Below are 11,256 nucleotides of genomic sequence, written 5' to 3' on the forward strand. Positions count from 1 at the left end.
TTACTGTTTTTGTAGAATTTTCCCAAATTTTTTGAAAAAGCGGAAGGAATCCCCTTGAAAAGGCTTTGTGACACAATTTATTTAAAATTATTTAAAAAAATTTAATTGATGCCTTATAAGTGTGCACGTGAATAATATAATTCAAAATATAAAATCAGGATTTTTTTTGCTGGCTGGGTGATTGATGCATGACATTAAACACAGAGCAATGAGACGTATCTCAGAATAATTACAAACCAGTTAGTCAATGATCTGTTGTGATTAAGGCGTGAATGAGCCTGCCATCCTTCGCAGTACACTTGACATCCTTCGTGGTATTACTGCGTGGTATTACTGCAGTAGTACTACAGGCTGCAGCGGACCGGATGAGCCCTCAGTCAAGGTAGCTTCTGGTTACAAACTTTGGACCAATCAGAGCGCCGCTTTGCCTTCCTGCCGCAGGAGCAGCAGAAGTTCAACCTGGAGCCGCTTCTCGAGGAGGGGTGGGGGGGCGGGGGAGACACGGGAGAGACACCAATCCGCCCTTAAACCCCCAACCGTCCATGCTCGATCTACGCCGCCGACACGTCCGACAGCCGGGCCAAATGTCCTCGCGGGAAACGTCTCCCCGGTGATGACTATGTTGGGTATGTACGTGCCGGACCGCTTCTCCCTGAAAGCGTCCCGGGTCCAGGATGGAATCGGTCTCTACACGGCGAGGCGCGTCAAAAAGGTTCGTTCTTTAACCGAGTTTCGCTCCTTCGTGTCAGAGAGGAGGGGGGGAAGTGTTGTTCCCTCCGAGGTGACCGTTGGGGGAGCCACGGACCCCGGGGCGGCTGTGACGCGATGTGCCACGTAGCCGCTCCAGTCGCTCCCCCCCCCCCCCTCCTCCTCGCGCGCACTACGTTACAAAGTAGCCATGTCGGCCGGAGGAGAAGGGCTACAAAGTGGCGCGGAAACTACCGGAAAGTTCACACAAAACGTTACCAGCGAGCTTTGATTATTGACGACTTTCATAAAGTTGCAGAAGTGTCCCCCTCCCTCGCCCCCCCCCCCCAAAAAAAAGCAGAGGGGGGCGTGTGACGTGTGTGTCAGCGGGGAAGTGCTCACGTAGGTTCGCTAGCTAGGAACGAGTGGAGGAGATGAGGGGGTAACAGACGCAGGTTGAGGAGGGGACGTGAAGGCAACATGAAGTGCCACGCCCCCCCCCCCCCCACGGATTTACTCCCATGGTCTTTACCATGATCTGGTGGTAAAAGTACATTTGACTGTGAATTACAGTAATTTAAGTTACTTTAACTTTTTTACAGTCAATTGTAGGAAAGTAACTGTTATGGCATCTTACTGTGAAGTACTTTGCAGTCGTAATATTGGAATTAACTGGTTTTACAGTATGTTTTTGTAAAATAATGTAGGCTGCTGGCAAATTATTACAATCAAATGTGATTTTTTCAAAAATATTGTGTAATTACAATATAATAATCCTACCAATATTTATAAAGATCAAACTCAAATTTCCTGTGGATAAGATTCAAAACATTCAAAACTTCTTAAAAGTAGTCTGCATTCAGCTATCCATCAAATGAAAGTTGTTATGGCTTATTTTTTATCCATTCTTATACAGTATTATATCAGTATTATATGTTTTATCACAATCTGAAAGTAAGTGATGTTGTTGAATAAATAAACATAGTGGAGACGACGTAGGAATGAGCAGAAGTACCTGACAACTGTACCAGAGTAGAATGGTAATTTAAGGAGTTTCCCAGAGGTCCGGAGAGGATTGTGTCTTCACAAAAGTCTTTTTTTCTTCTCTGTACCTGAATGTCCCTCCGTCTGGTCCCAAGGGGGAGAAGTTCGGCCCGTTTGCGGGGGAGAAGAAGCTGCCCGCGGAGCTGGAGGAGAGCTCGGACACCCGGCTCATGTGGGAGGTAGACCAACCTTTCCGTTACCACATTTCACCACATCCAGGGGGGGGGGGGCACATCGGGAGGAGACCAGCTTGTGCACCTGGTTAGGTGTTTCATGCTCTGAAGGAGAAGGAGAAGACGAGCGCTGAAGGCTTTGTTTTCTCCCTCCAGGTCCGAGGCACCAAAGGAGATGTTCTGTACATTCTGGACGCCAGTAACCCGCGGCACGCCAACTGGCTGCGGTTTGTCCACCAGGCGCCTTCGCAGGAGCACAAGAACCTGGCGGCCATTCAGGTAGGTCTCCCCGTGGATCAGGAGACGCAAAGACGGGGACACGAGGAGACGCGTCCTCCTCCACCGGGAACATGTTTGAAGTACAGGGTAAAAAGATCCAACCTTCCCTCGATTAGCGAAATAAAATGAACGGCTGAATGTGGACTTTAGTTCTGTAAAACCTTCCTGGCGACACTTCCTTCCAGTAGCGAAGGTCACAGAACTAAACGTCTTTGTTCCTTGTACGATGATCAGTGGGGTGGGGGGGGGGGGGAGAGGGGGGGGGTCTTAAGATCAAACTGGATCTGGATAATTTCTCCTCTGCTCTCTTGTTTAAAAGATAAAACAGATTGCTCTTGAAAAGGGGGGGCAGGGGGGATGAACATTTCAGGTTCCTGCCATTAATACCCCGATGCCCCAAGTGATGGGTCGCTTAAAGGTCATCGTGTGCGTCGACGCTCTGCCTTCCATCAGCGCTGACATTTATTGTGCGGCTTTCCTCTTCCTAATCGTTATTTATGTGCATTTACAATGCAGCGGTTAAAACAAAATGACTTGTTTGATTTTATTAGCGTGACCTTTAAGGACGAGGAAGTCAGCGGTTTGAGCTTTTGACCCGTACAATACAAAATATATAGGCAATAAACTGCTAAATATATATTTTTAAATCATACAATGTGATTTTCTGGATTTTTATTTTAGATTCCGTCACTCACAGTTAAAGAGAACCTATGATAAAAATGACAGACATGCTTTTTAAGTGGGAAAACCTGCAAAATATGCAGTGTATGAAATACTTGTTCTCCCCATTGTACATACATACATACATACATACATACATACATACATACATACATACATACATACATACATACATACATACATACATACATACATACATACATACATATGGATATATATCTGATAATCTCTGATAATGTCACAATGTGAACAACTGATCAGTGTTTAGATCTACAGGAACGTTAGCGACGCCGCTAACCAATTAGCTCTTTTGTTTTAGATTCTAATGCATGACTAAAACTACCTGTGACACGATTTTTATCATTTGAATGTTGTGTTTTTATGGATAAAAAAAACCCACCATAAATGTTCACTGACGTCAGAGCAGTTTGAATTACTTTTTGTGATGCTGGCGCAACGAAACCCAAAATGTCTCCAACATCAAAGGCGTCTGTATCTCGATATCAAAATGTATCGTCACTGATCGCCAGCTTTAAATCTGCCCACCACCAGTGGTATTGGTTTTATTCAGCCATCTTATCTCTGAGTGGTCAAGGTAGTAGCAGTTATACTTAAACTTGATGACTAATGGCACCGTTACTTTATTCTGGCTCTTTGTCAGTTGAATCAATTTGCACATTTCACCCAAGATGCTCGTTGGGAATAACGTTGGGATTCTGCACATCGGGTCCTTTATAATAAATGTGGTTACACAAATCTCGTCTCTGCTGGAGGACCAGTGTGGTCCGGTTCCACTTCTGACACAATATGGAAGCATCACAAATGCCACGATATTAATTTAGATGTTCTTGCTTTGACCTTTGAACAAGAATTTGTCTTCGGCCGCGTTGTCGTCCCTCAGGACGGAGAGAACATCTTCTACCTGGCTGTGGACGACATCGAGACGGACACAGAGCTCCTGATAGGCTACCTGGACAGCGATATGGAGGAGGAGGAGGAGGAGGAAGAGGAGGAGGTCATCCGAGATGACGACGAAAACAGTAAAGACGCTAAGCATCTAGTCGAAATGGGTACAGTGGAATGACGAGACACAGCTAACGGATTCATGGTCTACGTTTTAAAAGCCTCTGCTCATCGTTTCTGTGTGTGTGTGTGTGTGTGTGTGCGCGCGGCACATCTCTGCAGAACTGGTCATAAAGAAGGAGGACCACCCCTGCTTGCTGTGCGAGAGCAGCTTCCCCAGCGAGGAGATCCTGGCCGCCCACCTGCAGAGTCTGCACCAGAGGCCCAGCACCGAGGAGAAGGACTTCAAGTGCAAGACCTGCGGCAAGAAGTTCCCCGTGAAGCAGGCCCTGCAGCGCCAGTGGGTTCTGCACTCCGCGCCACGCCTTGTCATGTAGCTTTAGGAAGTTTCAAAGAGTATAGATTTATATTTTAGTTCAGATGTTAAGGTCGAGGCATTCAGTTTTGAAGGGCGTTCACTTCTTTGCTTCTCATGGAAAATGAGGTGTTCCAACGTGTAGCCTGCAGCCTCTTAGCTTGAACATGGGGGAAAACGGATGATGTCACATGACCCACCTGACTGCATCAAAGCTCAGTGATCACAGTAACGACTGGTTACTGCTTTCTTTCCATAAACCAAACCAGTGGTTACTTTAATGAGTGAGCTTTGTTGCTCTCAGGCGGATCATCAGTTTTCCCCCGTTTTCAATTGTTTGTTAACAGTCATTATGCTAAGCTGGCTTTACCTATGCTTTAACCCCCCCCCCCCCCCCCCCCCCACCCCTCCCTCAGTGTTCTGCATTGCACTGAATCTCTGGACCCATCAGGCGACTCTAAAACCCACCAGTGCTCCATCTGCCACAACACCTTCAGCTCCATATCCAGGTAGCAAGGTGCTTTCTGCAGACAGAAGTCAGTGTGCACACACAACGCTCCTTACTGCTTCTTCTCCTCCTGTGCATGTTTGTGCGTGCGCGTGTGTGTGCGTGTGTGTGCGCAGCTTTGAACAGCACAAAGAAGCCTGCAAAGGAGACGCTCGCTTCATCTGCAAAGCAGAGAGCTGCGGCAAGAGATTCAAGAGCAAAGACGCCCTGAAGAAGCACAAAGGAAACGTTCACACGGGTCGGTGTCTCCTCTCCTGTCCCACACACACACACACACACACACACACACACGCACACACACACACACAGTTATTAATTTATTTAGTATTTCTAATTGCCGATCAGCGGCTGCGGTGTTTGACCTCGATCAGTTTGAACCTCCTCCGCATTGAGGCGCATGTCTAATTACTAGCGGTATGTAATGGCCGACCTGTGCGTTCCGTCCCCCCCCCCGCACACTCCCGCACACCCCTGCACACCCCTGCACACCCCTGCCCCCCTTCAGATGATTGGACCTGCTTTAGCTATTTATGACGGGATGTAGGGCAGCGCCGTCTCACACCAGAATCCAGTATCAACGAGTGTTCATCTCGGGCCCTTTATGTTCTACCAATGTGGTCTGGGCGTATGCGTGTGTGTGTGTCTGTGTGTGTGTGTGTGTGTGTGTGTGGGTGTGTGTGGGTGGGTGGGTGGGGAGGAAGTGGATCAGACTTGTCAGATGTGGGTCATGCGATTAAGTTTCAGATAAGTGGACCAGCGGTGGGACGATGAGAAGAGCCGAGTGTCCAGTGAAAACCTTTTGTGACTCTTTATTGGGGTGATTTTAATGTCTGATCATAGTTATAAGCACTTATAAATAGTCATAGTAACGCTTCTTTAGAAAGCATTTGGTACTGGACTTACAAGGTAAAGAATAAAACCGTATTATATAATAATCACTATTTTAATGTTACTATATTCTGCTCTATATATTTGCTTTAAAGTAGACTTGATTTGTACTTTGCACTTGCTTGTAGATGTAATAATACCCACAAGAAGGACCCCCCCCCCCCAACCCCCCCCCCCCGGGTGATAGGGCTGTAGAAATTGTGGCCATGATGGCCCACTTTTATTATTTCCCTCCCATGGTCCCGCTGGGTGCGCTCACTCTTCTCGTGTTTCCCCCCTCTGTGCAGGCAGCGCACGTCGGAAGCTCACGTGCACCATATGCAACAGGAAGTGCTCCTCCTCCCTGAACCTGCAGGAGCACCGCAAGGTGAGGAGGAGGTGGGTGGGGGGGGGGCGCGTCCCACCAGGTCATGGGAACTCAAGAGGCGGACGAGAAGGCGTGATTGATTTGAATTTTATAGCCTCCTGTAACGATGGCCTCTTCATCACGGAGCCCCGTTTGGCGCTTCATCGTTTATTTATTTATTTATTTGTAACAAAGCGGGTCTCGGGGGGGTCGTGATCCGTCCGTCTCACATCGCGTCCTCGCAGGGATCACGACTCGCCGGCTGCGAAGCGGCTTAAATCTGCCGTCATCATCAACCAGCCGCATTAGCATGCGCTATTGTAGCCGTTCGGATGGAGGGGGGGGGGCGCTTTGAATGTGCAATTACGGCAGCGGATTGGAACCTTTCATCACTTTAATTGCTTTTCCGTCAGAAGATGATGGAAAAAACGGACGAGGTTTAGTTTGTGTTGACCGCCAACTTTTACGTGATCTTTGCCCCAAGTAAGAAAAAAAAACTGAAAGAGGAAGAAGGAGACTTGGACCTTCTTTACTCTTCTGCTGCAGGTTCACGAGATCCTCGACTGCCACGCATGTGACAAGAAGTTCATCTCCACCAACCAGCTGAAGCGTCACATGATCACGCACTCCGGTAAGGAGGCGGAGCTCGAACGCGTCGCCCCCTACTAACCGTCCTCCGAGCTCACCACCGCTTTTTTTGTTTTTGTCTCATCACCCCCCCCCTCCCTCCCCCCCCCCCCGACGAGGCAGAGAAGCGTCCGTACACCTGCGAGATCTGCAGCCGCTCCTTCAAGCGCTTGGACCAGGTGACGGCCCACAAGATCATCCACAGCGAGGACAAGCCCTACAAATGCAAGCTGTGCGGGAAGGAGTTCGCCCACCGCAACGTGTACAAGAACCACAAGAAGGTGGGGGGGGGGGCCCGTCGGGAGGCTTTCATCTTCCCCGCGGTCCTTGAACGCATCACTTCAGGAAAACGATTTCAACCAAAAATCTTTTAATTTGAAGTCTCGGAATAAACCGCCTGGTTTAAAGTTTTGTGAAAAAGATAAAAGTTCTGAGTTTATTCAGGTGAATGGATTCTATTTCCACTATTTGTGACACAGTGTTTCTATTTCTGTCGATTTATTGATTGAACGGCTGTAATCAATCAGGTGGACTTTGGTGTCTGTGGGGTCTCTGGCTTTGCCCCCTACGCACCACCCCCCCCTGATGTCTCCCATGTTTACATTTGGGATTGAGATGTCAGTCATATAGATGGGTGAGGCCCTCGGGGGGAGCGTGGGAGCGTGGGAGGGGGGGAGGGGGGGAGGGGGGGAGGGGGACCCAAAACAGAAGCACTTTGAACTTAAAGCTCCTTAAGCTGCCGTCGTCATCGGGTCAACAAACCGAGCGCCGTGTGCGTGATCCCTTCACACCCATTAGACTCTAACCCTGCCCCCCCCCCTCTCTCTCTCTCCCCCCCGCAGACCCACTCGGAGGAACGACCCTTCCAGTGTGAGGAGTGCAAAGCGCTGTTCCGCACGCCGTTCTCTCTGCAGCGCCACCTGCTCATCCACAACAGTAAGGGCTTGTTGTTGTTGTTGTGGCTCCGCCCACAATAAAGCCCCCCCCCCCCTCCCCTCCCACGAAGGTCTCTGGAAGAAAGTTATTATTTCATGTTAGAAATGCCAATCAAACCCATCATTAAGACGTCGTTTGCAGAGAATGAAACAGATGCTTTCATCCCTCTGGTGTGTCATGTGATCCCTGAGACCGCCCCCCCCCCACACCTGCACCGACTGTCACCTCCGAACCGACGGGGCTCATATTAAATGAAAATAACAAACACAAGTTTCTTAACATGCACAGCATATATGTGTGTGTGTGTGTGGGGGGGGGGGGGGGGGGGGGGGACTTTCAGAGCATGAATTACTCTTTAATCATGAATGATCCTCATATAAAAACGGTCTGCTGCTCGTTGGGATGATGGATTCTGAGGTTCTGGTGAAACACATGGCCGAGCAGTTAGCCCTCCCCCAGAAGCCCAGATGTTCCATAAAGGACGACTTCTGTATAAAAAATAGACAGAAGCTTTCTGAGGGAACATTGTTCGGGTTAGTCTGGCGCAGTGACCCCCCCCCCCCCCCCCACCTGTTTGAAATTGGGTCGCCCACCTGCTGTGCGTGATGACCGTGTGTTTCACAGGTGAAGAATTTAAACGTCCCTCCCCAATGCCCCCCACCCCACCCCCCTTTCTGTCCTCTTCGCTGCAGGTGAGAGGACGTTCAAGTGCGACCAGTGCGACGCCACCTTCAAGAGGAAGGACACGCTCAACGTGCACATCCAGGTGGTGCACGACGGCCACAAGAAGTACAAGTGTGACCTGTGTGAGAAGGCCTTCGTCACGCCGTCGGTCCTCAAGAGCCACAAGAAGGTGACCGTCCACCTGCTTCTCCTCCACCACACACGAGGTTCTGCACACTTAACGTTAATCTAGCAACTTTAATTCAGATGTTCCACCTCAGCAGCTTTGATATTTTATTTCAACCTACAAAATCGCAGTTTAAAACTTTAAAAACCTGACGCAGTGTGTGTGTGTGAGAGTGTGTGCACGTATGATACGTTTTACACCAGATTAATCTCGCTGTTTTTTTATTTTTTTGGATCAATTTGAATATTTAAAAAAATAACTTATTAACTCATTAAAAAAACGTTCCCATGCGACCAGTCGAATGTGGACCAACAAATAGCGTCGCTCCATCTGGGACACATGTGCTCTGTGCATGTGGAGTGTGTGTGTGTGTAAAAGATCTCAAAGGGACTGACTCGAGGCTCTCGTACTCTAGCGGGGGGGGGGGGGGGATCAGAGAGAGGAGGACACACACAGTCCTTACATACAGTATATATGTGTGAGAAAGAGAGCGCACACATGGAAGTTGCTTTTATTTTATTCAATGTGCAATTTGCTGGAAGAACTGAGATAGTTTAACAACACGGTTTACTTTTCTAATATTGATCACATTGAATTCAAGCTTTGCAGTGGATCACAAGATCACATTTCATTTTTGACCTGTTGTTTCTTTTCTTTAACCGACAGACACACACAGGAGAAAAAGAGAAGATCTGCCCGTACTGCGGCCAGAAGTTTGCCAGCAACGGCACGCTGAGGGTCCACATCCGCAGCCACACAGGTCAGTGGTCCTCCAGGGGGGGGAGGAGGGGGGGGGGGGCGACACAAAGTGACACAAACCTAAGGCTTCAAAACATCGCCACACCTCTTCTTGAATAAAATACAGCCCATGACGATGGACAGGTGACCAGCGGACCTTTTCTATTAAAAGCATAAAGCACGAAGCAATGGTTCAGTACGGCGACCACAAAGATCGGTTCAATTTTATTCTACAGAATAAATTTAAAAAAAAAATCCCTTCCTTCATAAAACGCTGAATAAGGGTCCCGTCTGTGGCTGTTTGTGTTCTTTACCATTAAAGAATACAAGTATACAAAGTGTAAATATCATAAAAGAGTCTTTGCTCTGCCACAGAAAACAGAGCCCTGGATGTTCATTAAACTGCTTTAAACCGGAAAGCTACACATTCCTGTGTGTTTCCTTACCAACAGACTGGTGCAGGGCCCTGGCACACACACACACACACACACACACACACACACACACACACACACACACACACACACACACACACACACAACTGAAATCCTTCTCTTCCTCGTGGTCCCGTTGTGTTTTCATTTTAGAATTGATGACTTCGTTTTGCTTCTTTAGCTCAGAACTTTTATTCTGAAATGAAAAGCACAAAAAACTGCAGGCGTGTCTGGTAGAATCCTCCCCGGGACACGTGGACCCCCCCACCCCCCCATTAGTAAATCAGTGACTGGAAAGAGTCGGCGGGAAGAATCTAAAATCCTTTCTGCTGAGATTCTATTCTGAAAAATATTTTCCTTTTTGCTACTTTTTATCTGACCAGGTTGTGACCTTTTTCCTTTTGGCAGTTTGATTCTATTTTTTATCCAGAACTAAAAAAAAAGCGGCACGTATCACGACATTGAGCAGAAAGCGTGCCGGAGGCCTGGAATGAGCGGATGAGTTGGGTTGGAGTCCACGGGCCCGATTGAGGATTCTGTGATATTCTGCATTAGTGTCGCTCCGTTTCCTGTTCTGACTCCATGCGACACTTCAGTCATTAGTGTTTCCTCTCAGGTGTTGACTACTGTGTCAAAATGTGTGTGTGTGTGTGTGTGTGTGTGTGTGGCAGCAGGACGGTGGTCCGACCGCACTCTGTCAACAGCCTCCTTTGTATGCGTGTGTGTTTTCCTACGTGTGTGTGTGTGTGTGTGTGGACACACCAGCAGAGAGAATGTATTCCAGCGAGGGCCAGTTAGCCCAGTCTGATTGTATTTATATAGAATAAACAAAAGGGAGGAATGCTGGGGGAGGGGTGGGAGCCGAGGGGACACCTCAAAGAAAGAAAGGAGTAAAAGAGAGAAAGGACCACTCCAAGAAAGCATCCAGCCGGACGACCCTTGACCCCGACTGGCTGTAAATCTGTCCCCTGCTCCTATAGACTGGGAGGCTTTTTTGTTTGTTGCGGGGTGTTTTTTTCTGTGTGTGTGTGTGTGTTTGTGTGTGTGTGTTTGTGCGAGAGGAAAGGAGCTGTTTGGCGAGTCGTTCCCTCAGCGACCGTCCCGACCCTCGCCGACAGAGACGAGTTATTAGCGTGGTGAAAGTACAGCGCGTCAATCATAAGAGCCCCCCGTCAGTGTGAGGACAGCAAAGCTCCGTCCTGTTGCTCCTCCTGCTTCACAGGAGATGATGATTTACCTGCTGAACACACAGAGACTCCCGGGGGCTACACTGTCAATCACTGCGTGGCCCCGCCCTAAAGCATACCCGGCTTTAACTAAATGAACATCATGCTGTATTGAAGAAGACTCAAAACTCATGTTTACAATGTTTCCTGAGGGAATAAATCAAGAGAGAAGTAGAGTAATTTCCTCATAGACGTCTATGGGAGCAGAGGAGTCGCCCCCTGCTGGTCACTACACAGAAGTAGAGTCATTTCCTCATAGACGTCTATGGGAGCAGAGGAGTCGCCCCCTGCTGGTCACTACACAGAAGTAGAGTCATTTCCTCATAGACGTATTTGGGAGCAGAGGAGTCGCCCCCTTCTGGTCACTACACAGAAGTAGAGTCATTTCCTCATAGACGTCTATGGGAGCAGAGGAGTCGCCCCCTGCTGGTCACCACACAGAAGTAGAGTCATTTCCTCAT

General features: G+C 48.4%; 1 protein-coding gene across 1 annotated transcript in view; it reads left to right on the forward strand.

Moving 5' to 3' along the window:
* The first annotated feature begins 508 nt into the window (after window positions 1-508).
* prdm5 (PR domain containing 5) overlaps window positions 509-11,256 on the forward strand; it is a 17,542-nt gene continuing 6,794 nt past the window's right edge. The window contains exons 1-14 of the mRNA XM_062563705.1: window positions 509-712; window positions 1,827-1,910; window positions 2,061-2,183; window positions 3,766-3,934; window positions 4,050-4,227; window positions 4,659-4,751; window positions 4,867-4,988; window positions 5,926-6,005; window positions 6,531-6,615; window positions 6,735-6,892; window positions 7,454-7,547; window positions 8,240-8,400; window positions 9,064-9,157; window positions 9,794-9,795. Coding sequence (XP_062419689.1) covers window positions 614-712; window positions 1,827-1,910; window positions 2,061-2,183; window positions 3,766-3,934; window positions 4,050-4,227; window positions 4,659-4,751; window positions 4,867-4,988; window positions 5,926-6,005; window positions 6,531-6,615; window positions 6,735-6,892; window positions 7,454-7,547; window positions 8,240-8,400; window positions 9,064-9,157; window positions 9,794-9,795 — 1,542 coding nt within the window. The 5' untranslated portion in view covers window positions 509-613. The remainder of the gene's footprint in view (window positions 713-1,826; window positions 1,911-2,060; window positions 2,184-3,765; window positions 3,935-4,049; window positions 4,228-4,658; window positions 4,752-4,866; window positions 4,989-5,925; window positions 6,006-6,530; window positions 6,616-6,734; window positions 6,893-7,453; window positions 7,548-8,239; window positions 8,401-9,063; window positions 9,158-9,793; window positions 9,796-11,256) is intronic.

This window comes from Pungitius pungitius, chromosome 7, assembly GCF_949316345.1.
Source record: "Pungitius pungitius chromosome 7, fPunPun2.1, whole genome shotgun sequence".
In the NCBI taxonomy this organism is placed as follows: Eukaryota; Metazoa; Chordata; class Actinopteri; order Perciformes; family Gasterosteidae; genus Pungitius; species Pungitius pungitius.